The sequence below is a fragment of the Chlamydotis macqueenii genome, chromosome 1, assembly GCF_036417535.1.
Source record: "Chlamydotis macqueenii isolate bChlMac1 chromosome 1, bChlMac1.mat, whole genome shotgun sequence".
NCBI classification, from domain to species: Eukaryota; Metazoa; Chordata; class Aves; order Otidiformes; family Otididae; genus Chlamydotis; species Chlamydotis macqueenii.
In genome coordinates this window covers 783,351-807,924 of record NC_141556.1, presented here as the reverse complement: position 1 = coordinate 807,924, position 24,574 = coordinate 783,351, and the positions used below count along the sequence as shown (strand labels likewise).

The following is a 24,574-nucleotide window of genomic DNA, read 5'->3' as shown; positions in this document are numbered from 1 at the left end:
GTGCCGGAGGGCGGGAAGCGCGAAAAATGGCGGCGGAGAGAGGCGGCTGAGGCGGCGGGGGGGGCGCCGGGGTAAGCGGGGCGGCGGGGCCGGGAGCGGGAGCGGGAGCGGGAGCGGGATCGGGAGCGGGATCGGGGTCGGGGTCGGGAGCAGGATCGGGGTCGGGAGCGGGGTCGGGAGCGGGATCGGGGTCGGGGTCGGGAGCGGGATCGGGGTCGGGGTCGGGAGCGGGATCGGGAGCGGGGTCGGGAGCAGGATCGGGGTCGGGAGCGGGGTCGGGAGCGGGATCGGGAGCGGGGTCGGCAGCGGGGTCGGGATCGGGAGCGGGAGCGGGATCGGGAGCGGGGTCGGCAGCGGGGTCGGGAGCGGGAGCGGGAGCGGGATCGGGATCGGGAGCGGGGTCGGGAGCAGGATTGGGGTCGGGAGCGGGGTCGGGAGCGGGAGCCCCAGCCCCAGCCCCAGCCCCGGCTCCCGGGGGAGGCCGCGTTGCCTGGGCCCGGCCGTTGCCTTTGGTGCCGCTGGGTCCGGTTTCGCGAGGGGAGAATGTGCGCTGGCGTGGGGGGCTCCTGAGCGTTAAACTGGGGTTATTCGGGGTTTTTTTCTGAGGCTGAGGGAGACCTCGTCTCTCTCCACCTGCCCAGCTGGGGTGCAGCGAGGGGGGTCAGTCTCTTCCCGCACGTAACAAGTGACAGGATGACGAAAAAAAGCCCTTAAGTTGCGCCGGAGGGGTTAGATTGGACATGAGAAAAATTCCTTTGCGCCAGGGGCCGTCGGGCTCGGGAACAGGCTGCGCAGGGCGGCGGTGGCGTCACCGTCCCTGGGAATATTTAGAACGCCTGGGGACGTGGTTTGGCGGTGGGCTGGCAGCGCTGGGCTGGGCTTGGCCTTAAAGCTCTTTTCCAACCGAAACGGTTCTGGGCCTGTAACGGGGCCTGACCGCGAGCTTCGTGAGAGCGACGTCACAACACTCGCTCAGCTTCAAGGGCTGTGCTTCACGGGGTGGTTCGTTTTGAATGTGGAGCTAGGCACAGCAGCCCCCACGCAGCCCTTCTTGAAATGGCACCGTCCTGCCCCGCAGCTGCTGTTCAGCGGCCGCCCCAACAGGCAGGTCGCCTTCCGGGAGTGACAGAAAGGAGATTGTCTTGTTTGTGACTTGGAACCACGGGAGGGTCTGGGTGGGAGGGAGCGTTACAGCCACCCAGCCCAGCCCCCTGCCAGGAGCAGGGACATCTCCAACCGGATCAGGGTGCTCAGAGCCCCGTCCAACCTGGCCTGGGACGTTTCCAGGGACGGGGCACCCACCGCCTCTCTGGGCAGCCTGGGCCAGCGTCCCACCTCCCTCAGGGTAAAAAATTTTGTGTTTATATCAGTCTGAGACTGCTTCGCTCTATTTTAAAGCTGCTATCCCTTGTGCTATCACAACAGGCGCTGCTGAAGAGTCTCTCCTCATGCTCCTGCCGAAATCCAGCTGACTCCAGATTTCTGCGCCCGCTGGCTCAGGAGACGTCGGCTGCGCCTCGCTGTGGGTGGCCCGCCACCCCGGGACGTCGCCTGCGGGATCGCCGGTGCAGAAACGGGGGCTTTGACCCCCTTTCACCCCCCGGGGTCTGCGCGGCCCTGAGCCGCCCCGCCGGCCGCTGCCGCCATGGAGGAGGTGGAGTCGCGCTTCCTGCACCTCCTGCAGCCCATCCGCGACCTCACCAAGAACTGGGAGGTGGACGTGGCCACCCAGCTCAGCGAGTACCTGGAGGAGGTGAGGGGGGCCCTGCCCGCGCGGGGGGGCTCCGTCTGCCTCCCCGCCTCTTCCCCCTTCCTGCCCTCGATCCGGCCGCCCGTCAGCACGGCGTTTCCCTTCTTCCTTCGCAGCTGGACCAAATCTGCATCTCCTTCGACAACGGCAAAACCACCATGAACTTCATGGAAGCGGCCCTGGTGATCCAGGGCTCCGCCTGCGTCTACAGCAGGAAGGTGAGGAGGCGGCGGGCCCCTCGGCTCGCGCCGAGCTCTGCGCTTCGGGAGGGCCCCAGCGCGGTAACGACCGACGGAGGCGAAAGGAAATGGGTTTGTCCTTCCCAACTGGAACCCTTCCCACGCGCTGGGGAAGAGCGAGGCCTTTGCCGCTCAGCGCTTTTCTCCAGAGGGCGGAAGGCAAAATCCCTGCGTCCCCCCATCCGGCCTCGGCACGGCCCCGGCGTGAAACGAGCGCCGCGGCGATGGGGGAGCGGACGCCGGCTGCGCGGGGAGGAGAGGGGGCGCAGCTCGGCGCGGCGTCCGGCGGAGCAGCGTTTCTGGGAGTGCCTCCCGCCCCTCCAGCCCCGGCGCTGTTTTGCAGGTGGAGTACCTCTACTCGCTGGTCTACCAGATGCTGGACTTGCTCTCCAGCAAGAAGTGAGTACAGCCCCCGTGCCAGCCGCCGCCTTCCAGCGCGCTCGCGCCGCCGCCGCCTCGCCCTCCGCGCCGGGGAGCGGCCCCAGCCCTTCCCGCTCCCGTTCCCGCCGGGATTCGGTAGCGCCCGCCCCGAGAGCGCGCCCGCTGCGCCGCCCCCGTGGGGGTGAAACCGCGCCCCGGTCTGAGCCCCGCTTCTGCCGCCGCCGCCCCGCGGCGACCGCCGCTCCCGAAAACCGAACAGCCTCAGCCTCGGGAAAGCTCTTGGGAGCGGAAGGATTGCTGTGGCCGCGGGAGAGGCTCCCGCCGGGACCGGCCCGTGGCGGCGCTCGTCCCCGGTGCTGTTCGTGCCGCAGCGCTTTGCTGTTGCGCAGGGAGCGGGCGGCGCCCGGCGTCCCGCGGGGTGGATCTTAGCCGGCAGCAGACCGCGCGGCGCAGCAGCCCCCAGTTTATTTCTCCCCCGGGCTGCGCCGCTGCCCTTCGCAGGCCGCGCTGCACGGCTGGCCGCGCCCAGGCGGAGGGGCTGCGCTCGGCCCGGCCGGCCGGGGGAAGCCCAGGGCTTTTGGCGCTGCGCCCCGCTCCCAGCGTCGCTTTGCCCGGCCTCAGCCCCGCTTGTGGGCAACGCCGCCGGTCGCTGGGGGGCCTGCGGGGCTCGCCGTGCTGCGCCGTGCCGTGCCGCGCCGTGCCGTGCCGCGCCACGCGTGGGATGCTCCCGCTCGGCGCCCGGGCGGATCCTGACCCGCTTCCGCTCCCCGACGCAGGCGGGAAAAGCAGCCCAGCTCAGTGGGGCCGGACGGCCAGGACACCGACGCCACCTTCGGGGCCAAGCAGAAGGAGCAGGTGGGGGGCGTCCGCGGGGGCGGGGTCCCGGGTGCGGCGCAGCGCGGCCGCGCTGAGGGCGGGCGGGGGTCTCCCGGCAGTTCCTCTCGCTGGACGACATCGGGGACGGCAGCCGGGCCAGCGGGGACATGAGGAGCGACCGGCAGCCCAGCGTAAGAGCCGCCCCCTCTGCGTCCCCCCGGCGCTCCCCGGACGACCGGGGGGATCGGCAGCGCCGCGCCGATCGGCAGAGCCGCGCCGGCCGCCTCCCCGGCCCCCTCCGCCCTCTCTCCGCAGGCCGCCGCCGTCATTCCCCTCACCCCCATGTCTCTGGTCCCGCCGGAAGACGCCGAGAAGAGGGAAAACCCCCTGTTGAGGTGAGAGCCCCCCGCCGCGCCCCTCGGCCGCGTCTCGGCCCCGCGCCTTCCCGGCTAAACCGCGCAGCGGGAGGACGGATCGCTCCCCAGGCGCGCGAGTGCCCTGGCGAAGGGCAGCGGTCCCGCCCGCAGCGGGGGGACGCCGCGGCAGAGCCTGGTTCCAGGGGTGCGCTGATGGATTTTGTGGGGTTTTGGGGGTTTTTTTTCCCCCGCAGCCGGAAAGGGGAGCTCCTGGCCAGCCGGAAGGATTTCCGGATGAACAGCTGCACACCTCACGCCACGGGAGCCTTCCTGCTGGAGCTGGCGGCGCTCCCCCCGACCTTCCCGTGGGACGGGAGCCCCGGCAGAGCGGCAGGTACGGGGGGAGGGGGCACCCGGCCCGGCGCGGGGGGCGCAGGGGGGCTCTGCCGGGGCACCCGGCTGCGCCTTTCCCTGCCCCCGCGCTGCCGGCACCGCCGCAGGGCCTCGCCGGGGCGGCGGGAAGGGGCAGCGGCGAGGCCGCTCTGCGCCGGCGCCTGCCGGGGCGGCCGCTGAGCCCTGGCCTCCCTCGCCTTGGCAGGGGCCCCGTCCCACGGCCCCGGCGGCGGCGGGGAGCACGAGAGCGCCGGCGCGGACCCCGTCCGGGCGCTCAGCTTCTCCGGTGACAGAGGTGAGACGCGGGCGGCGGGGAGACGTGGCCGTTTGTCCTGCCGGGCCGCGGCCGTCCGGGCGGCCGCTGCCGGCTGCGACGCTTACGCCCAGCGCCCCGGTCCTCTTGGCGGCTCCCCAGGGGAACCCCGTGGCGGACGGGGAGCAGGCGGGGGTCCCGGGGGCGTTTCCTGATGTTTGCCCGTTCCCTCTCCCCGCCAGGCGCCGCAGGGCCGGACGCCGCCGACAGCGGAGAGGACGACGTGCCCGGAGGCCCGGAGGAGGACGTGGAAACGGCGCCGGCTGCTACCGAACGCGTCGAGGCGCACCGGGTAGGCGCGGGCGGGGGGCAGCGCCGCCGCCTCGCTCCTTCCCCGGAGCTGCGGCGAGCCCCCCGGCTGCTCCCGTCTCCGCAGAGCGTGCCGCACGCCCGGGGGTACGTCCTGCGGGAGCGAGCCCCGCCCGAGGAGCCCAGAGCCCAGCTCAAGGTAGGGGGCCGCCGTGGGGCCACCCCTGCGCTCCGCGCCGCGCCGGTGCCGACGGCGCGCGCTGACATGCCGCCGGCCTCGCCGCCGCGCGCTGCTCCGCCAGGACCCGTGGCAAAGCCTCGACCCCTTCAGCTGCTCGGAGGACAAGCCGTTCAGGAGAGGTACCCGGGGGCGGCGGGGCCGCTCCCCGCGTTCCGGGCGGGCCCCCCGCTGACCCCCGCGGCCGGCAGGGAGGCCGTTCCTGGTGCCGCAGGGCCTGGACGACGTGGTCGGGGGCAAGCGGAAGAGGAAGGGGCCAAGGAAGCTGCAGGATTTCATGAAGTGGTTCTCCGCAGCCTGTGAGTGGTCCCGTCCCGGCGCGCCGCCGAGCGCTCGGGGGGCGGCACCTTCACCCCTGCCCAACTTTGACCCTCCTGGCTTTTCCCCAGACAACAACGTCGCCGACAGCAGGAAAACGCGGCGGAAGGGGCCGACGTTCGCGGGTACGCGCGCGGGACGCGGCGGCGTGTCGCTCGGGCTGGGCAGAGGCGACGCAGGGGTGTCACCGGGGGAGCCCCGCGGCCGGGGCCGGAGGAGGGCGTCCCGATTTGGGAACTGCAGGAGATTCCTGGCTCCGGCAGCTTTTTTTTCCGAAAGCCGACCAGAAATCGTGACAGAACAAAACCTCCTCCGTGCCCACGGCGTTGTTGGGACGGGGGGGGCACCTGGAACCCCGAAATGGCGCGGGGGGAGCCGTGGAGGGCTTTGCGGGGGGCTCGGGGGCTGGTGGGGCGCGGAGGAGCCCCCCCAGCCCCGTCCCCGTCCCGCGCAGATCTGGAGTGGCTGTACTGGAAGCAGCTGAAGGAGCGGGCCGCGGCGCAGAAGAAGCTGCAGAGCCTGGCGGTGAGCGGGCGGGGCTGGGGGGGGAGGTGCCGGGGGGGCGCTGGGCCGGCCGGGACCCCCGGGGGGCCCGCGGGGCGGGGGGCTCAGGGCCGCACCCCACCAGGAGCCGCTGCCGTGGCCGCCGCTGCGCGAGGAGGAGCCGGACGCGGACGCGCTGGAGGAGGCGCGCGGGGCTGACGGCTGCGAGGGAGCAGGTACTGCGCGCCCCGCGTCCCCCTCCCCAGCCCCGCCCCCGCCGGGGGCCCCTCGGCCGGGGGGCGCTGAGCCGCGCTCCCCCCCGCAGACGCCTTCGTGGGGGACGAGGAGATGGAGGCCGAAGGCGAGGAGGAGCCAGAGGAAGGAGGCCTGGGTGAGCGGCCGCAGTGGGAGGGTGGGCAAACGTGAGCCCCGTGGGCGGGGGGCTGCTGCTGGGCCCCCCCGGGGGCGTCCCCCTCCCCGTCGCGGGGGCGTCGCCGCGGGGGCCACCGCTCCGCTCTCCCCGCAGACCCCTGCGGCCCGGACCCGCTGGGCTACGAGGAGCTGGTGCGCAGGAACGTGGTAGGTGTCGGGGGCGGGGGGCTGCTGCCCGCCTCGGGGGGCTCCGGCCCGGTCTGGGGGTCCCCGCCGCCCCCGCTGCCCCCCCCCGCCCCCGCTGCCCCCCCCCGCCGCTCTCCCCGCAGGAGCAGTTCATCACCGACTCGCAGAAATACGTGCGGGAGACGGAGCTGTCGCAGCGCATCCGCTGCTGGGAGGAGAGGGTGGCGCCGCTGCTGCAGGAGCAGGCAGGGATTGCGGGGCGCCGCGGGGGGGCGCGGGGGGGCGGGCGGGGGTCCCGGCAGCCCCCTGAGCCCCCCCCCCCGCCGCGCCTGCAGGAGGACCGCCCCCCCTTCGACATCCACAGCTACGGGACGGCGCTGGCGGGGCGCTGCGGGGAGCTGGGGCGCTGGCGCAGCTTCGCCAGCCTGGTGGCGGGGCAGCCCCCCTTCGAGGTGTGCCGCTACATGCTGGCGTCCCTGCAGCTGGTGAGTGTGCGGGGGGAGCGCCCCCCACCCCCCCCGGCGCCCCCCGGACCCCCGCGACCCCCCCTCTCTCTCTCTCCCCCCCCCCAGGCCAACGACGGCGTGGTGGAGCTGGAGCAGGCCCCGGGGCTGGAGGGGGCGCTGGACACGGCGCGGCTGCGGCTGCTCACCCGCCAGCAGCCCCAGGAGCGCTTCCAGGCCTTCCGGCCCGCCTCCGCCTGCCCCTGAGCCCCCCCGCGGCCCCCCAATAAACCCCGCGCTGGGAACCGCGCTGCTGTGCTGGCGGGACGGGAAAGGGGGGGGGGTCTGGCGGGGGTCTCTGTCCCCGTGGGACAGTGCTGGGGGGCGCTGGGGCACTGAGGGGGGCTCCCCCTGCCCCCTACCCGGGGGTCCTGTTCCCCCGGGGGGCTGCGGGGTGCGGGGAGGGGCCCTCTGCCCTCCTCTTTGGGGGTCTCTCTGCCCCCGCGGCGCTGCTGGGGGGCTGCGGGGGGTGGCAGGGGCCCCTCCCTCTCGCTCTCCAGGGGGACGGGGGTGAGGGTCTCTGCCCCCCTGCCGGGGTCCCTCCCCCCGGGGCAGTGCTGGGGGGGCCCAGGGGGGGCCCTGCCGCCTTCTTTGGGGTCCCCCTGCCCCTGAGGGGCTGCGGGGGTCCCTCCCCTCCCCGCGGCTCCACTCTGGGGGGGTGCTGGGCTCCCCCCCCCGCGACGCAGGGGCTCCCCCCCGGGGGCGCAGGCGGCGTTTTGGGGGAGGAGCCGGCAGCAGGTCCCCACCCCCAGGTGCCCTCTGACCCTGCCCCGCCCCGGGCCCTCTGACCCCCAGCTCCGCCCCCCGGCGCCCTCTGACCTCTCACCTCCGCCCCTTGCTGCCCTCTGACCCCCAGCTCCGCCCCCCGGCGCCCTCTGACCTCTCACCTCCGCCCCCAGGCGCCCTCTGACCTCTCACCTCTGCCCCCCAGCGCCCTCTGACCCCCAGCTCCGCCCCCAGGCGCCCTCTGACCCCCAGCTCCGCCCCCAGGCGCCCTCTGACCTCTCACCTCCGCCCCCCGGCGCCCTCTGACCCCCAGCTCCGCCCCCAGGCGCCCTCTGACCTCTCACCTCTGCCCCCAGGCGCCCTCTGACCTCTCACCTCCGCCCCTTGCTGCCCTCTGACCCCCAGCTCTGCCCCCCGGCGCCCTCTGACCCCCAGCTCCGCCCCCAGGCGCCCTCTGACCTCTCACCTCTGCCCCCAGGCGCCCTCTGACCTCTCACCTCCGCCCCTTGCTGCCCTCTGACCCCCAGCTCTGCCCCCCGGCGCCCTCTGACCTCCAGCTCTGCCCCCAGGCGCCCTCTGACCTCTCACCTCCGCCCCTTGCTGCCCTCTGACCCCCAGCTCCGCCCCCCGGCGCCCTCTGACCTCTCACCTCCGCCCCTTGCTGCCCTCTGACCCCCAGCCCAGCGCTGCCCTTTGACCCCTCCTGCGACCCCTTCCCGTTGCCCTTTGACCCCTCGGCGCTGCCCCAGCGGTGCCCTTTGACCCCCACCGTCATCCCGAGCGCCCTTTGACCCCTGACCCCACGCCTCCAGCTGCCCTTTGACCTCCACCCAGCGCCCTTTGACCCCTCAGCCCACCCCGGCGCCCTTTGACCCCCCCGCTGTGCTGCCCTGTGACGCCGCCATTTTGCGTGGTTTATTTTGTTTGGGGTTTTTTCCTTCAGTTTTTTTCCGTTTTTTGGGGTTTTTGTTCCCGGCGGGGGGGCGGCAGCAGGGTCTCGGCCAGGCGCGGCGGGGGGGGCGCGGGGCGGGGCGGGCGCCAGGCGCAGCGCGGCCTGCAAGGCCCGGCGCCCCCCCGCGCCCAGGGCGCCGTCGTGGTGCACCCGCAACCAGGGCTGCCCTGTGCGGGGTGCGGGGGTGGGCGGGGGGTGCGGGGCGCGGGGGGGACCCCCGCGCCCCGCACCCCCCCGCCCACCCCCGCACCCCGTTACCTGCCCGCAGGCGCTGCCCCGCAGCCACCAGCACCTCCGCGCCCACCCGCGGGTTCACCGGATCCCCCGCCCGCAGCCGGCCGGCCCCCAGCTCCTGCAGCACCCGCGCCAGCGGCAGCGCCGACACCTCCTGCACCCAGCCTGGGGGGGGGTTCGGGGGGGTCAGGGACGCTGAGGGGTGTGGGGGGGCTGGGGGGTCAGGGGGTGTGGGGAGCCCCAGGAGCAGGGGGATGGGGTTGGGGGTCAGGGACATTGCGGGTGTGGGGCGGCAGGGGACCAGGGGGTTGGGGGTCATGGGGGGGTGTGGAGGTGTGGGGCTGGGAGCCATGGGGTTGGGGGTCAGGGGGTGCGGGGAGCTGCAGGAGCAGGGGGATGGGGTTGGGGGTCAGGGACCCTGGGGGCTGTGGGGGGGCAGGGGACCAGGGGGTTGGGGGTCGGGGGGGGTGTGGAGGTGTGGGGCTGGGAGCCATGGGGTTGGGGGTCAGGGGGTGCGGGGAGCCCCAGGAGCAGGGGGATGGGGTTGGGGGTCAGGGACCCTGGGGGCTGTGGGGGGCAGGGGCCTGGGAGCCATGGGGCAGGGGGTCAGGGATCTTGAGGGGTGTGGGGTCAGGGAGCAGGGGGTCAGGGGGTGTGGGGAGCCCCAGGGGGACGGGGTTGGAGGTCAGGGACACTGGGGGTGTGGGGCTGGGAGCCATGGGGCTGGCAGCCATGGGGCTGGGGGTCAGGGACACTGAGGGGTGTGGGGGTCAGGGGTCAGGGGGTGTGGGAGGTGTGGGGAGCCCCAGGAGCAGCGCTGTGGGGCTGGGGGTCAGGGGGTGTGGAGATGTGGGGCTGGGGTGTGGGGCTGGGGGTCAGGGACTTTGAGGGGTATGGGGCTGGGAGCTGGGGGGGTAAGGATCAGAGACCCCGGGGGATGTGGGGCAGTTGGTGTGGGGCAGGGAGCCTCGAGGTGTGGGGAGCCCCGGGGGGCAGAGTGCGTAGGGCCGGGGGTCAGGGACCCTCGAGGTGTGGGGAGCCCCGGGGGGCAGAGCGCGTAGGGCCGGGGGTCAGGGACCCTCGAGGTGTGGGGAGCCGCCGGGGGTCAGGGACCCTGCGGGTGCGGAGCTGGGAGCTACTGGGGGAGCCCCCGGCCTCCTGGGGCGCCCACCCCCGTGCCCCCTCACCCGCGCGCGGGGCCGGCAGCTCCTCGCAGACCCCCGCCTCCCCCAGGGCGCGGCGGCGCTGGGCGGGGGTCCCCGCGCAGAGCTGGCGGGCGGTGGCGGGGGGCACGCCCTGCGCCCCCAGCATGGCCTCGAAGGCGCGCAGGCCCGAGCCGTCGTCCAGCGCCCGCGCCACGCGCTGCCGGCCCTGCTCGGCCGCCCCCGCCAGCCCGCACTGCCACAGCAGCAGCCCGCCTGGGGGGCCGGGCTGGGACCCCCGGCCTGCCCCGCCGCCCCCCTGCCCGCCCACGGCCCCCCGGCCCGCCCCACAGCCCCCCCAACCCGCTCCCGCCCGGCCCTGGCGAGTGGGGCGGCCTGGGGGCTGCGGGGGACAGGGACGGACCCCGGGGATGGGGGGCCCCCAGGGGCCTGGGGGGCGCGGGGGACTCGTGTGTGGGGGCCCGTGCCCCCCCCGTCCCCGTTCCCACATCCCCACCCGTGGCCCCCTCGTCCCGTGCCCCCGATCCCCGGCCCCGTGCCCTCGGCCCCCATCCCCCCGTCCCGTTCCCCCACCCTGCCCCCATGCCTGCCCCCGGCCCCAGTTCCCATCCCCGGGCCCCATTCCCCCACCCCGCGTCCCCTGCCTGTCCCCCCCGTGCCCCAGCTCTGTCCCTGTCCCCCCACCCCCATCCCCATCACCTGCCCCTATCCCCCACCCCCCCATCCCCATCTCCGCTCCCCCACCCCGTCCCCCTCCCCCCGTCCCCATTTCCCCAGTCCCTTCCCTCCCTGGTCCCCCGGTCCCGCCCGGTCCCGTCCCGCGCGGCTGACCCAGGCTGGTGACCAGCTCGCGCAGGTCGGGGGGCCCCGCGCCCCCCAGGCACTCCAGCGCCTCCAGCACCTCCAGCGCGTTGCCCACGCAGCGGCCCAGCGGCTGGTCCATGCGGCTCAGCACGGCCGCCGTGCGGATGCCCAGTTGCTCGCCCACGGCCACCTGCGGGGCCGGCTCAGCGGGGCGCGGGGGCCACCCGGGGCGCGGGGGCCACCGCGGGGCGGGGGGGCTCACCAGGCCGCGGGCCAGCTCCCGCGCGCTCTCCTGCGTGGGGCACAGCGCCGCGCTCCCGAACTTGACGTCCAGCACCAGCGCCGAGAGCCGCTCGGCCGCCTTCTTGCTCAGGATGGAGGCTGGGGGCCGCGGCAGCCTCGCTGGGGGTCCCGCCCCGGCCCCCGGCCCCCCCCGCCGGCCCCCCCCGTACCCGTGATGAGGGCCGGGCTGTCCACGGTGGCGGTGACGTCCCGCAGGCCGTACAGCACGCGGTCGGCCGGCGCCAGCTCCTCGCTCTGCCCCACGATGCAGCAGCCCACGCGCTCCAGGATGCTCCGCATCTGCGGGGGCGTCGCCGTCCCGTGTCCCACCCGCATCCTGCGCCCGCCACCATCCCACGCGCCGCCGGCGCGTCTTATTGCTGTCCCACGTCCCGTCGGCATCCCGTGTCCCACCCGCATCCTGCGCCCGCCGCCATCCCACGCGCCGCCGGCGCGTCTTATTGCTGTCCCACGTCCCGTCGGCATCCCACATCCCACCGGCATCCCGCCAGCATCCCGCATCCCACCGGCATCCTGCCAGCGTCCCACATCCCGCCAGCATCCCGCATCCCACCAGTATCCCGCATCCCGCCAGCATCCCGCATCCCACCGGCATCCCGCATCCCGCCAGCATCCCGCATCCCGCCAGCATCCCGCATCCCACCGGCATCCCACCAGCATCCCGCATCCCGCCAGCATCCCGCATCCCACCGGCATCCCGCCAGCATCCCGCATCCCACCGGCATCCCACCAGCATCCCGCATCCCGCCAGCAACCCGCATCCCGTCAGCGTCCCGCATCCCACCGGCATCCCACCAGCATCCTGCATCCCGCCAGCAACCCGCATCCCGTCAGCGTCCCGCATCCCACCAGCATCCCACCAGCATCCTGCATCCCGTCAGCATGCCACATCCCGTCAGCATCCCGCATCCCATTGGCATGTCCCAGCAGAATCCGCCATCCCATTGGCACGTCCCATCAGCATCCCGCACCCCATCAGCATCCCGCATCCCATCAGCATCCCACGTCCCGTCAGCATCCCGCACCCCATCAGCATCCCGCACCCCATGGGCACGCCCCGCTGGCACCCCTCGCTGGCGTCCCACACCCTGACAGCGTCCTGCATCCCGCCAGCATCCCGTGTCTTACTGCCAGCCCCCGTCTCGCCACATCCCACGTCTTATTGGCATCCCGCATCCCGCCGGCACATCCCACATCCCACGGGCACATCCCGTCGGCATGTCCCATCACCTTCCCACGTCCCATCAGCATCCCACATCCCAACAGCATCCCACGTCCCGTCAGCATCCCCCATCCCGTCGGCATGTCCCATCACCTTCCCACATCCCAGCAGCATCCCACATCCCAACAGCATCCCACGTCCCGTCAGCATCCCCCATCCCGTCGGCACGTCCCATCACCTTCCCACATCCCAGCAGCATCCCACATCCCAACAGCATCCCCCATCCCGTCGGCACGTCCCATCACCTTCCCACATCCCAACAGCATCCCACATCCCAACAGCATCCCCCATCCCGTCGGCACGTCCCATCACCTTCCCACATCCCATCAGCATCCCACATCCCAACAGCATCCCACGTCCCATCACCTTCCCACATCCCATCAGCATCCCACATCCCAACAGCATCCCACGTCCCATCAGCACATCCCATCGCCATCCTGCATCGCATCACCAGCCCCCATCCCATCACCATCCTGCATCCCATCAGAACATCCCATGGGCACATCCCAACGGAATCCCGCATCCCGTCAGCATCCCCCGTCCCATGGGCACATCCCAAAGGCATCCCACATCCCATCACCACCGCCCATCCCGTCGGCACTGCGCATCCCACCGACGTCCCACATCCCACCGACGTGCCCCGGCCCATCGGCCCATCCCGGGGGTCCCGTATCCCAGCGGCGCCCCGTCCCCCCGGGCGGGCGCGCCGACGGGGTGCTGCTGACGCCGTGGCCCCGTCCCCACCTGCTCGGGGCTCTGGGAGGCGCGGAAGCCGGGAATGGCCTCCAGCTTGTCCAGCGTGCCCCCGGTGTGGCCCAGCCCGCGCCCGCTGATCATGGGCACCTGCGGGCGGGGGGGTGCGGCGGTGGGGGGGGTGGTGGTGCTGGGGACCCCCGCCCCGCCCCACGCGGACCCCCGCTCACCTTGCAGCCGCAGGCGGCCAGCGCGGGGGCTAGGGCCAGGCTGACCTTGTCCCCCACGCCGCCCGTCGAGTGCTTGTCCACCAGCCGCCCCCGCCAGGCGCGCGGCCAGGCCAGCGCCCGCCCCGAGGCCGCCATGGCGCGCGTCAGCGCCAGCGTCTCCGCCGCCTCCATGCCGCGCAGCCGGATGGCCATCAGCATGGCGCCTGCGAGCAGCGCGCTGGCCAGGGCCGCACCCCCGCTCCCCCCGCCGCGACCCCCGTCCCACCCCGGGGTCTCGCTCTGATCCCCCCGCCGCGACCCCCGGCCACGTCCCGTGTACCCCCCCCGCCCCACGTGCTACCGGGACCCCCGTCCTGCCCCTCCACGTCCCCTCGTGTCCCCCACCCGTGCCACGGCCCTCACCGTGCCACCGGCCACCTCCCACGGCCATGACCCCCCTTCCCTCAACGCGTCGCCCCCGGCCCCGCCGTGCGCCCACCGATCTGGCCCTCCTGCGCCGTGCCCTCCGTCACGCCGCGCACGAAGCTGCGGATCTCCTCCTCCTCCAGCTGCTCGCCGTCCCGCTTCTTGCGGATGAGGGCCGGCAGGGAGGCCTGGGCCGCCATCCCGAATCCCGCCCTGCCGGCACCGCGCTCCCGCGCCGCCGGTGCCCCGCTCCCGCACCACTGGCACCCAGATCCCACACCGCGGACGCCCTGATCCCACAGCTCCTGGCCGGCCTGGCCCCGTGCCCGCGGCGCTGAGGCGTCCCCGGCGCTGGACTCTGTCCCCGGGGCAGCGAGCGAGGGTCAGGCTGGGCAGGGAGAGGCCGGAGCGGGTGGGTGGCAGGGCTGAGCCCCCCTCCCGGTGCCCCCCTGGTCGCTATGGGGCAGCCCCACGCGGTGCTCGAGGGCTCTGCACCTCCGCAGCTTTCGGCATCCCCACGCGCGGCGCCCAGGGTGCTCTCAGCAGGGGTGGGGGGGGTCGCGTCACACTCTGCTGACCAGCGTCCCCCTCCTCAAAACCCCCCGTGGGATCCGGGTGACCCTGTCCCCCCGCTACCCCCCACCCGCCGGGCCCCACGGGGGGGACAGGGCAGGGGGCCGAGCGCCCGGTGTGGGGCAGCGTGGACGGGCACGGCGCGGGGGGACGCCGAGGGAGCGGGGGTCCCAGCAGAGCCGCGGGGGCCGTGGCGCGGGGGGACACCGAGGGAGCGGGGGTCCCGGCAGAGCCGCGGGGGCCGTGGCGCGGGGGGACGCCGAGGGAGCGGGGGTCCCGGCAGAGCCGCGGGGGCCGTGGCGCGGGGGGACGCCGAGGGAGCGGGGGTCCCGGCAGAGCCGCGGGGGTCCCGCAGAGCCGGTGGCAGCGGCCCCGCCGGGGACGGGATGGGGAGCGGGTGGACGCAGGGAGAGCGGCTCTGGCGGGAGGCGGCGTTGCTTTTTTGGGGGGGTTTATTTTTTCCTGGCGCGGGACGCCCCCCGCGCCCCCCTAGTCGGGCACGTCCACGATGAGGGGCACCAGGAACTCCGAGTGCCGGATCCCGAACGTCGGGCCCTGCCGCCGGCCCTGGGTGCGAGAGGCGGCGGCGCTGAGGCCGAGGGGCCGGCGGCCCGCGCCCCCCGCGCCAGCGGGCCCCCCGGGCCCCCCTCACCTCGCCGGGGCTGTAGGCGCCGGGCCCCGGTTTGGCGCTGCTGTCCCGGGGCAGCGGGGTCCGCGCCAGCATGCTGTACTGCGGCGCGCGCCGCTTGTAGACGTCGGCGTTCACCGCCCCGTAACTGCAGGGCGCCGGCGTCTGCGGGCCGGGGTGCGGTGGCGTGTCCCCAGCTCCCCGGCACCCCCGCGCCCTGGTACCCCGCGCCCCAGCACCCCAGCGCCTCGGCATCCCAGTACGCTGGCACCCTGGTACTCCAGCACCCTGACCCCCCAGCACCCGGCACACCGGCATCCCAGCTCCCTGGCACCCGGGCACCCCGGCCCCCGGCACCCCGGCATCCCAGCTCCCTGGCACCCGGGCACCCCGGCATCCCAGCCCCCTGGCACCCCGGCATCCCGGCATCCCGGCACCCCGGCATCCCAGCCCCCCGGCCCCCGGCACCCCGGCATCCCAGCTCCCTGGCACCCAGGCACCCCGGCACCCCGGCATCCCAGCCCCCTGGCACCCCGGCATCCCAGCTCCCTGGCACCCGAGCACCCCGGCATCCCGGCCCCCCGGCACCCCGGCATCCCAGCCCCCCGGCCCCCGGCACCCCAGCATCCCAGCTCCCTGGCACCCAGGCACCCCGGCACCCCGGCATCCCAGCCCCCTGGCACCCCGGCATCCCAGCTCCCTGGCACCCGGGCACCCCGGCATCCCGGCATCCCGGCACCCCGGCATCCCAGCCCCCTGGCACCCCGGCATCCCGGCATCCCGGCACCCCGGCATCCCAGCCCCCTGGCACCCGGGCACCCCGGCATCCCAGCTCCCTGGCACCCGAGCACCCCGGCATCCCGGCCCCCCGGCACCCCGGCATCCCAGCCTCCCCGGCACCCTGGCATCCCAGCCCCCTGGCACCCCGGCATCCCAGCCTCCCCGGCACCCCGGCATCCCAGCTCCCTGGCACCCGGGCACCCCGGCATCCCGGCCCCCCGGCACCCCGGCATCCCAGCCTCCCCGGCACCCTGGCATCCCAGCCCCCTGGCACCCCGGCATCCCAGCCTCCCCGGCACCCCGGCATCCCAGCTCCCTGGCACCCGGGCACCCCGGCATCCCGGCCCCCTGGCACCCCGGCATCCCAGCCTCCCCGGCCTCCCCGGCATCCCAGCCTCCCCGGCACCCCGGCCCGCAGCCCGCTGGGCCCCAGCGTCCAGACACCCTGGTACCCCAGACCACTGAACCCCCATTATCCCAATACCCTGCCCCCCCAGCACCCCGCTACCCTGGCACCACAGCCCCCTGGCACTGTGACCCCCCAGTCTCCTGGTACCCCAGACCCACAGACCCCTGACCCCTTATACCCCAGCCGCCCCCGTACCCCAGACCCCTGGCACCCAGACACCCTGGTATCCCGGCACCCCAGACCCCTGACTCTCCAGCACCCCAGCACCCTCATACCCCAGCCCCTGCAGCCCTGGCACCCCGGTATCCTGTTCCCCAGCCTCCTGGGCCCCCAGCACCCCAATATCCCAGCCCCCTGGGCCCCCAGCACCCCATGGATGTACCCCCAGCACCCCACAGAAGCAGCCCCAGGACCCCATAGACCCAGCACCCCAGCACCCCAGACCCCCTGGCACCCCAGCACCCCAGTACCCTGGCCCCCAGCCCCCTGCGCCCTTGGTCCCCCAGTACCCCAGTATCCTGGTACCCCAGCCCCACAGACCCCTGCCCCCCCGGTACCCTGGTATCCTGGCACCCCAGACCCCCGCACCCCAGCCCGCTGACCCCGGCCCCCTCACCTTGCACAGGTCCTGGTAGAAGGCGCCCACGTTGCTGCGCCCGGACAGGGAGTAGTTGGGGGCCGAGCTCTTGCTCACCAAGCGCGGCCCCAGCACGGGGGGCAGGCGGTAGGCGGCGGGGCCTGCGGAAAGGGGGCTCAGCCGGGGGGCCGGGGTGGGGGGCAGGGGGCTACAGCCCGTGGGGAGGGGTCAGCCCGGGAACGGTGGGGGGTTCAGTCTGGGGGTGATGGGGGGCCCAGCCCACGGGTGATGAGGGGCTCAGTCTGGGGGTGACAGGACACCAGCCCTGGGATGATGGGGGGTTCAGTCTGGGGGTGATGGGGTCCCAGCTCAGTCTGGGGGTGATGAGGGGCTCAGTTTGGGGGTGGTGGGGGGCTCAGTTGGGGGGTGGGGGGGGGGCTCAGCCCCAGGATGACGCAGGTCCCAGCCGTGGGGTTTTGAGGGGCTCAGTCTGGGGATGATGGGGACCCAACCCCTCAGATGATGGGGGGCCCAGCCTGGGGATGGTGGGGGGCTCAGTTTGGGGGTGATGGGGGGCTCAGCCCCAGGATGATGCAGGTCCCAGCCCTGGGGTTTTGAGGGGCTCAATCTGGGGATGATGGGGACCCAATCCCTCAGATGATGGGGGGCCCAGCCTGGGGACGGTGGGGGGCTCAGTTTGGGGGTGATGGGGGACCCAGCCCCAGGGTTATGGGGCGACTCAGCCCAGGGATGATGGGGGGCTCAGTCTGGGGGTGATGGGGGACCCCAACCCGTCCCAGGGGCCCGATGGGGGGCCAGCGCGGCCCCCGTTTCCCCTACCCGGCGTCTGGTGGCTGGCGGCCGGCCGGGCGCGGGATCGCAGGGCGTAGGCGGGCGCGCAGGGGAAGGCCAAGGGGCCGGCGCGCTCGGGCGAGTAGCAGGCTGTGGGGAGCGGGGGGTCACCCACGGCACGGCCGGGGGTCCCGGCCCGCGCCCCCCGCCCCGGGGTCCCGGCACCCCCTCCTCACCTGGGCCGGGGGTGTTGAGGGGCGGCAGGGCGCGGGGGCGGCCGTGGATGGAGTAGGCGGGGATCCCGTCCCGGCCCTTGGCGGTGGTCCCGGGGGGCAGCAGGTACACGGGCCCGGGGGAGCGCTCGTCCCGCCACTGGCGCCCACGCATCCCGAAGCTGTAGGCGGGCGCGCGCCCGCGCGAGGGGTCGTGCAGGTGGTAGCCTGGGCCGGCGGCGGGAGGCTCGGTGGGGTGCTGGACTCCCGAAGCCCCCCGCCAGCCCCACGGCGAGCCCCCCGTGACCCCGACTCACCAACGTTGGTGGGGAGCCCGTACTTGGGCCCGGGGCCACCGTAGAGCGCGGCGATGGGGCCCCGCGGCCGGTGGGGCCTCCAGGTGCCCACCCAGGCGTCGGCCGACATGGCGGGCGCTGGCGGGGGGCACGCGACCCCTCAGCCCCGCTCTGTACTGGGGGGCGGGGGGCAGCGCCCCACGGGTGAACCCCTGCATCCCCCGCTGCAGGGCCCCAGCCCCAGGGAGGGAGCCCAGCACCCCGTGGATCCGGGCCCCAGCACCCCATAGCTGCAGCCCAGGGACCCCCATGGATGCACACCCAGCACCCCCTCGATTGAGCCCCCTGCACCCCAGAGATCCAGCACCCACGGATGTACCCCCAGCACCCCATAGATGCCGCCCTGGGACCCCCTGGGTGAACCCCAACCTCCCCCCCGATGCACCCCCAGCCCCCTTGGGTGCCCCCCCAGCCCCCCGAGGTGCCCCCCAGCCCCCCCGATGGATCCAGCCTCCCCCCCGGATGCAGCCCCACCCCCCCATGCACCCCCAGCCCCCAGCCGCACCCCAGGCCCCCCCGCGCCCCCAGGAGGGGGTCGATGCCGGGGGGCTGCGCCCCCCTCACCCCAGCGCTGCCGAGCTCTGGCCGGGCTCTGCTCCCCCGTTACCATGGCAACCGCACAACAAACCGCGCGGGGCGGCCCGAGTGGGGACGGGACGGGGACACGGGGACACGGGGATGGGACAGGGACATGGGGACGGGATGGGGACAGGGATGGGGATGGGGACAGGGATGGGGATGGGGACACGGGGATGGGACAGGGACATGGAGATGGGGACACGGGGATGGGACAGGGACATGGGGATGGGGACACGGATGGGACAGAGACGGGACAGGGACACAGGGATGTGGGGACACGGGGACACGGGGATGGGACAGGGACACGGGGATGGGGACACGGGGATGGGACAGGAATTGGAGCAGGGACAGGGACAGGGACATGGGGATGGGGACGGGGACACGGGGATGGGACAGGAATTGGAGCAGGGACAGGGACATGGGGATGGGGATGGGGACATGGGGATGTGAGGATGGGGACAGGGATGGTGTGGGGACACAGGCAGCCGTGGGCGTGGGGCTGCCCCACTGCGGGAATCGTCCACAGGAGAGACTGCTCCTGGGGGTCCCACGGGGCCATGGTGGGGGCTGGGGGGTCCCACGGGGGGCACCAAGCTTCCACAGGAGTCCCGGGGGGTCCCACTGGGGCCCGGGGGTCCCGCTCGGCTCAGCGGCTCTCCCGAGGGCTGTGGGGCCCCGTGGGGCGGTGGGGGTCTCCCAGAGGCCGTGGGGGCTATGGGGGGGCCATGGGGGGGCTGCAGGGCTCAGCCCCCTGGTTGCTCCTCCTGTCCCGTCCCCATCCCCGTCCCCGCACCCCATGGCGGCTGGTGGCCAGGGGACCCCCATCCCCCCCGCGCAGGCCAGGCCCCGGTTGGGTCCCCCCCAGCCCCACGGCGCTGTGGGGCAGCGTGGGGTCCTGACGAGGCCCCGGGTGCGCAGGACGAAGGACGCAGGAGGCAGGGTGGGCGCGGGGACTTTTACTGCGGCCGGCGGCCGGGTGGGCACGGGGCGGTGGGCAAGGGTGGTGGTCCCAGCTGGTGGGCGGTGGTCCAGGCGCTGGGCGGTTGTCCCGGGTGGTGGGCAGTGGGTGGTGGTCCCGGCGGTGGTCCCGGGCGCCGGGTGGTGGTCCGGGCAGTGGGCAGGGGGTGGTGGGTGGTGGTCCCGGCGGTGGTCCCGGGCGCCGGGTGGTGGTCCGGGCGCTGGCCCCCCTCCCTACGCTCTGGACTTGCAGATGAAGGGTTTTCTGTCGGCGCAGGTGTCGCTGTACCACGTCGTCAGACCTGGACGGGAGCGCGGCCCTCAGCCCCGGGACCCCCGGCTGCACGTGTGTGCGTGTCCGTGTGCGTGTGCGTGTGCGTGTCCGTGTGCGTGTGCGTGTCCGCGTGCGTGTGCCCGTGCACACCCAGCGCTGCCCCAGCTGCTGCGGGGACCAGCCTGTGCTGGGGGGCTGGGGACACTGGTGGCCGGGGATTTGGTGGCCGGGGACTCTGATGGCTGGGGACCCTGGTCGCTGGGGATGCTGGTGGCCAGGGACACTGGTCGCTGGGGATGCTGGTGGCCAGGGAGGTTGGTGGCCAGGGACACTGGTCGCTGGGGATGCTGGTGGCCAGGGAAGTTGGTGGCCGGGTGCACTGGTGGCCAGGGACATTAGTGGCTAGGGACCCTGATGACTGGACCCTGGTGGCCAGGGAGGTTGGTGGCCAGGGACACTGGTCGCTGGGGATGCTGGTGGCCAGGGAGGTTGGTGGCCAGGGACACTGGTCGCTGGGGATGCTGGTGGCCAGGGAGGTTGGTGGCCAGGGACACTGGTCACTGGGGATGCTGGTGGCCAGGGATGTTGGTAGGTGAGGCCACTGGTGGCCAGGGAAATTGGCGGCCAGGGAAATTGGTGGCCAGGGACGCTGGTGGCCAGGGACTGTGCCAGCCGGGGCCATGGTGGCCCAGGATGCTGGTGGCTGGGGACACTGGTCACTGGGGATGCTGGTGGCCGGGGACCCTGCTGGCCGGGGCTGTGGTGGCCAGTGAGATTGGTGGCCAGAGATGACGGTGGCTGGGGATGCTGGTGGCCAGGGAGCTTGGTGGCCAGGGATGCTGGTCACTGGGGATGCTGGTGGCCAGGGACGCTGGTGGCCGGGACCCTGCCGGCTGGGGCGGCGGTGGCCCGGGCCGCGGCGCTGACGCTCACCGGCCGTGTCCTGCAGCGCGGCGCAGGCCCTCCTGCGGCGGCCGGGCTGCCGCTTCCACGAGCCGTAGTCCAGCCGCGAGCTGTCGGACCACTGCCAGCGGCGACTCTGCGGGACACGGCGCCGTCACCCCGCGTCGCCCGCCCGCGTCCGGGGGTCCCCGCGCCGCCCCGCGGCCGCGCTCACCCCCGGGGGCCGGTGCAGGCCGATCCAGACGCTGTCGTCGCCGTCCTTCTCCTCGCTGTCCCCGCCGGGGCGCGCGGAGGCCAGCATGGCGGCGATGGCGCGCTGCTCCGCCGCGCTGTGCACCGACGCCAGGTGCGTGCCCGCGCCGAAGCGCTGGCAGAAGGCCTGCGCCCGGGACAGGGCCGTGACCGCGCACCCCGAGCCCTGGTCCCAGACCCCAGCCCCGATTCCCGGCCCCCAAGCCCAGCTCCTGGTCCCAGACCCCAACCCCAATTCCCAGTCCCCAACCCCAGCTCCTGGCCCCTGACCCCAACCCTGGACCCCCACCCCGACCCCAATTCCTGGACCCAGGCCCCAAGCCCTGGTCCCTGACCCTGGACCCCAACCCTGGGTCCCAGACCTCAGTCCCTGACCCCAATTTCTGGTCTCAGACCCCAACCCTTGGTCCCCAAACTCAACCCCTGGACCCCAACCCCTGGTCCCAGACCCCAACCACCACCCCCGACCCTAGTTCCCAGTCTCCAACCCCAATCCCTGGCCCCTGGCCCCAGTTCCTGACCCCAACCCCTGGACCCCAACCCCTGGTTCCCAACCCCAATCCCTGATCCCAGACCCCAATTCCCGGTCTTAGACCCCAACCCCTGGCCCCTGACCCCATTCCTGCTCCCAGACCCCAACCCTTGGACCCCCCAGGCCCTGCTCTCATCTCCACCCAGGACGGCGGGACCGCTGCGCGGATGCGCGGCCCTGGGGTAGCTGATGGATGCGGGGGGGTGTCACCCCAAAACCCAGCGCCCCGACCCCCTCACCTCCGCCCGTCTCCAGCTCAGCTCCCGGGAGAAGAAGCCGTAGCACCCTCCCTCGAAAGCCACCCAGCCCCACGCGCAGGCGGCCGGCTCCTGCCCTGCGGGGGGGGAGGTTTTGGGGGTGTCAGGGAGTGGGGGGCACCACTGCGGCCCCCCCCTCCGCTCCCCAAAACCCCGCACTCACCCCGCAGCCCGGGGACAAGCAGCAGGCAGGCCAGCAGGCCCAGCCTCAGCATCCTCGTCGGTCCCATCCTGGGGGGGGACGGTGGCAGGATGGGGGTGCTGGGGGGGTTCCCTCACCCTATGGGTACCCGAGACCCCGCCCCAAAAAAATTCTGGGGGTGTTGTGGGTGCAATTGGGGGGGGGGGGTCAGGGTGTAGCGCAGGGGAGCAGCGGCGAGATGGCAGCAGGAGGGAGGGGAGTGGGGGGCAGGGGGGTAGGAGGTGAGGGGTTTGGGGGTGCAGGGTGGGGTGAAGGAGGTGGGGTGCAGGGTTTGGGGGTGCAAGGGTGCAAGGCTGTGGGGTGCAGGGGGTGGGGCTGAGGGGTTTGGGGGTGCAGGGTTGTGGGGTGCAGGGGGGTAGGGGGTGAGGGGTTTGGGGGTGCAGGGTGGGGTGAAGGATTTGGGGTGCAGGGTTTGGGGTGCCGGGTCGGGGGTGCAGGGGTGCAGAGTGCAAGGACGCAGGGTTACAGAGGCGCAGGATGTGGGGCGCGTGGTGCAAGGATGAGGGATGGGGGTGCAGGATGCGGGGTGTAGGGGTGCAGGGGTGTGGGATATGGGGCGCAGGGGTGCAGGGCGCAGGATGTGGGGCGCGTGGTGCAAGGATGAGGGATGGGGGGTGCAGGATGCGGGGTGCAGGGGTGCAGGGGTGTGGGATATGGGGCGCAGGGTGCAGGATGTGGGGTGCAGGGCTGTGGGGCACAGGGTCTCCTGGGCTGCCACGGCTGCAGGCGGGGGCTGCCCACGCCCAGGCCCCCCGGGGCGGGATGGGGGTCTCACCTGCGTCCCCTCGGCGCTGGCGGCGGCGGGCGCTGGCTCGGACCCTCGGGGGAGCCGGGCAGGGGCCCCGCCGGATTTATGGGGCGGGTGGGCAGGCGGCACCCCACACGTCACCCCCGCCCCGCGGCGAAGGGGGCAGAGACGGGTGGGTCCCGGTGACGCGGGTGGGCTCGGGTGACGTGGGGGCTCAGCGGCGCGTGGCCCCCGCTGCTTTTCATGGGGCGCGGCGGCCGCGGGCCCCCCCGTCGCTGGGGACGTCACCCCCACGAAAGCGGCGGCGTCGAAGGTGTGGGGCGAGGCCGGCCCCCATCAAAAGAGATCCCGCGCCCCCGCGCCCCCGCCCCCGCCCGGCCTGGCCCCACATGGCAACCACGCCAACGCCGCTGCGCGTCCCCCGCGCCCCACGACGCTGCGGGGGCGAGGGCCGGGGTCCCCCAGCCTGGCGGCAGCCCTGGCCCTCGCCCCGTCCGTGGGGCCGGGGGGGCTCCCCCGGCTCGCTGGCGCGCCGGCCGCCCCCCGAAACGGTGTCCCGCACGAGCCGCCCCGCCCGTCACGCCCCACGATCAGAGGCCTTCGCTCGGCGTCGAACGCGCCGCGGGCCCCGTGCCAGGGAAAGCACCGGAGCCGCCGGGCTGGGGGGGCAGCGCCTGCACGGGGGGCTCGTGCCCAGCTGTGGGGCTCAGCATCCGGCTGCGGGGCTGTGTCCAGCTGTGGGGCTCAGCATCCGGCTGTGGGGCTCAGCATCCGGCTGCGGGGCTGTGTCCAGCTGTGGGGCTCAGCATCTGGCTGTGGGGCTCAGCATCCGGCTGCGGGGCTGTGTCCAGCTGTGGGGCTCAGCATCTGGCTGTGGGGCTCAACACCCAGCTGTGGGGCTGTGTCCAGCTGTGGGGCTTGGCATCCAGCTATGGGGCTCAGTGTCCAGATGTGGGGCTCAGCACCCAGCTATGGGGCTCTGTGTCCAGATGTGGGGCTCAGCACCCAGCTGTGGGGCTCAGTGTCCAGATGTGGGGCTCAGCACCCAGCTATGGGGCTCTGTGTCTAGATGTGGGGCTCAGCACCCAGCTGTGGGGCTCAGCGTCCAGATGTGGTCCCGGCCCCCAGCCGCGGGTCTGGCCCCCGCCGCGCGCGGCCGTGTCGCAAGGGCAGGTTCCGGGCGGGGCAGGGACCCCCTTATCGGCAGCGCGGCGCCCCGATAATGGCGGCGGAACGGCGCCAACGGCCGGCTCTTCGCGGAAAGCAGAACTCGGCGGTCGCCGCGCGCGGCCGGTGACGCGGGCCGGCCCGGAGCACGGGGGGCCGCGGGGGGAGGAAAGCGCCCGAGCTGGAGGCCCCTCGCCAGGCGACGGGCGCAACGGGCGCAACGCGGCCCCGGCCTTGCGAAAGCGGGAGCGCGGGTGATGCGGAGGGGCCGAGCGCGGGGGGATGGAGACCCCGGGGGTGTGGGACGCGGGGTCCCCGTGGCAGCCGGGCGCTGCCGGGCAGGCACCTACGGAAGGGGCGCAGGCTCCTACGCGACACGTACGGGCGCCCACACAACGTGTGTGGTACCTGCACAGCACGCGTGTGACTCGTACCCCACACACGCGGACACCTACACGACACAGAGGGGTGCCTGCGTAACGTGTACAGGCACCCACACCGCGTACGTGAGTACCCGCCCCGCACACACGGGCACCTGTGCGACAGGCATGGGCTCCTGCGCAACAGACAGGCTCCTACGCAACACGTAGGGGCTCCTACACAACACATACGGACTCCTACACAACACATATGGGCACCTACACAACACATAGTGGTGCCTACACAACACGTATGGGCTCCTACACAACACACAGGGGCTCCTACACAACACATAGTGGTGCCTACACAACACATATGGGCACCTACACAACACATAGTGGTGCCTACACAACACATACGGACTCCTACACAGCACGTATGGGCTCCTACACAACACATAGTGGTGCCTACACAACGTGTATGGGCTCCTACACAACACACAGGGGCTCCTACACAACACATAGGGGCACCTATGCAACACGCGTGGGCAGCTGCACAACATACATGGGCCCTACACAGCGCGTACAGGCTCTTCCACAGCGGGCATGTGCTCCTGTGGAACACAGACTCCTACACAGCGTGCACGGGTGCCTACACAGCACACACGTGGGCTCCTATGGAACTTAC

The 24,574-nt window shown here is 73.9% G+C and overlaps 4 protein-coding genes across 5 annotated transcripts; 1 reads left to right on the top strand and 3 right to left on the bottom strand.

Annotated features, from left to right (window-relative positions):
* The first annotated feature begins 1 nt into the window (after position 1).
* On the top strand, positions 2-6,842 carry NCAPH2 (non-SMC condensin II complex subunit H2). 2 transcript variants are annotated; one of them, XM_086743757.1, is made up of 21 exons: positions 2-71; positions 1,426-1,753; positions 1,867-1,968; positions 2,333-2,388; positions 3,147-3,225; positions 3,306-3,377; positions 3,502-3,581; positions 3,797-3,936; positions 4,141-4,230; positions 4,431-4,540; positions 4,625-4,696; positions 4,800-4,857; positions 4,927-5,034; positions 5,125-5,178; positions 5,508-5,578; positions 5,682-5,772; positions 5,862-5,927; positions 6,063-6,115; positions 6,238-6,339; positions 6,430-6,579; positions 6,667-6,842. In XM_086743757.1, exons 2-21 carry the CDS (start codon positions 1,646-1,648, stop codon positions 6,802-6,804), a joined length of 1,800 nt encoding a protein of 599 aa, XP_086599883.1. In that variant the 5' UTR covers positions 2-71; positions 1,426-1,645; the 3' UTR covers positions 6,805-6,842. The 2 variants fall into 2 exon arrangements, with proteins under 2 accessions (XP_086599883.1, XP_086599872.1); XM_086743746.1 differs by having other exon boundaries at positions 3,303-3,377.
* Positions 6,843-6,955: 113 nt separating this feature from the next.
* TYMP (thymidine phosphorylase) lies at positions 6,956-13,620 on the bottom strand. The gene is made up of 10 exons (XM_086739901.1): positions 13,403-13,620; positions 12,925-13,127; positions 12,746-12,844; positions 10,929-11,058; positions 10,739-10,857; positions 10,504-10,666; positions 9,697-9,927; positions 8,534-8,674; positions 7,973-8,442; positions 6,956-7,057 (listed from the first exon to the last, which is right to left on the bottom strand). Exons 1-10 carry the CDS (start codon positions 13,527-13,529, stop codon positions 6,956-6,958), a joined length of 1,785 nt encoding a protein of 594 aa, XP_086596027.1. The 5' UTR covers positions 13,530-13,620.
* A 720-nt stretch (positions 13,621-14,340) lies between these two features.
* Positions 14,341-18,236, bottom strand: CIMAP1B (ciliary microtubule associated protein 1B). Its single transcript, XM_086739918.1, has 7 exons — positions 18,221-18,236; positions 17,618-17,734; positions 17,325-17,528; positions 17,137-17,238; positions 16,336-16,457; positions 14,555-14,695; positions 14,341-14,469 (listed from the first exon to the last, which is right to left on the bottom strand). Exons 2-7 carry the CDS (start codon positions 17,724-17,726, stop codon positions 14,392-14,394), a joined length of 756 nt encoding a protein of 251 aa, XP_086596044.1. The 5' UTR covers positions 17,727-17,734; positions 18,221-18,236; the 3' UTR covers positions 14,341-14,391.
* Positions 18,237-19,426: 1,190 nt separating this feature from the next.
* On the bottom strand, positions 19,427-21,640 carry LOC147601926 (struthiocalcin-2-like). The gene is made up of 5 exons (XM_086739917.1): positions 21,574-21,640; positions 21,393-21,487; positions 20,584-20,748; positions 20,400-20,505; positions 19,427-19,494 (listed from the first exon to the last, which is right to left on the bottom strand). Exons 1-5 carry the CDS (start codon positions 21,638-21,640, stop codon positions 19,427-19,429), a joined length of 501 nt encoding a protein of 166 aa, XP_086596043.1.
* Between the last annotated feature and the right edge of the window lie 2,934 nt (positions 21,641-24,574).

Coding starts and splice junctions, on each gene's coding strand:
- NCAPH2 (XM_086743746.1), top strand. CDS start 1,646: ATGGAGGAGGTGGAGTCGCGCTTCCTGCACCTCCTGCAGCCCATCCGC. Junction 4,858..4,926: donor GGACAAGCCGTTCAGGAGAG/GTACCCGGGGGC, acceptor CGCGGCCGGCAG/GGAGGCCGTTCCTGGTGCCG. Junction 6,116..6,237: donor AGCTGGTGCGCAGGAACGTG/GTAGGTGTCGGG, acceptor CTCTCCCCGCAG/GAGCAGTTCATCACCGACTC.
- TYMP (XM_086739901.1), bottom strand. CDS start 13,529: ATGGCGGCCCAGGCCTCCCTGCCGGCCCTCATCCGCAAGAAGCGGGAC. Junction 10,667..10,738: donor GGGAGCTGGCCCGCGGCCTG/GTGAGCCCCCCC, acceptor CCGGCCCCGCAG/GTGGCCGTGGGCGAGCAACT. Junction 8,443..8,533: donor GGGGCAGCGCCTGCGGGCAG/GTAACGGGGTGC, acceptor CACCCCGCACAG/GGCAGCCCTGGTTGCGGGTG.
- CIMAP1B (XM_086739918.1), bottom strand. CDS start 17,726: ATGTCGGCCGACGCCTGGGTGGGCACCTGGAGGCCCCACCGGCCGCGG. Junction 17,529..17,617: donor CGGGCTCCCCACCAACGTTG/GTGAGTCGGGGT, acceptor CCGCCGGCCCAG/GCTACCACCTGCACGACCCC. Junction 14,696..16,335: donor TCTACCAGGACCTGTGCAAG/GTGAGGGGGCCG, acceptor CCCGGCCCGCAG/ACGCCGGCGCCCTGCAGTTA.
- LOC147601926 (XM_086739917.1), bottom strand. CDS start 21,640: ATGGGACCGACGAGGATGCTGAGGCTGGGCCTGCTGGCCTGCCTGCTG. Junction 21,488..21,573: donor GCTTGTCCCCGGGCTGCGGG/GTGAGTGCGGGG, acceptor CCCCCCCCGCAG/GGCAGGAGCCGGCCGCCTGC. Junction 20,749..21,392: donor TGAGCTGGAGACGGGCGGAG/GTGAGGGGGTCG, acceptor TCCCGGGCGCAG/GCCTTCTGCCAGCGCTTCGG.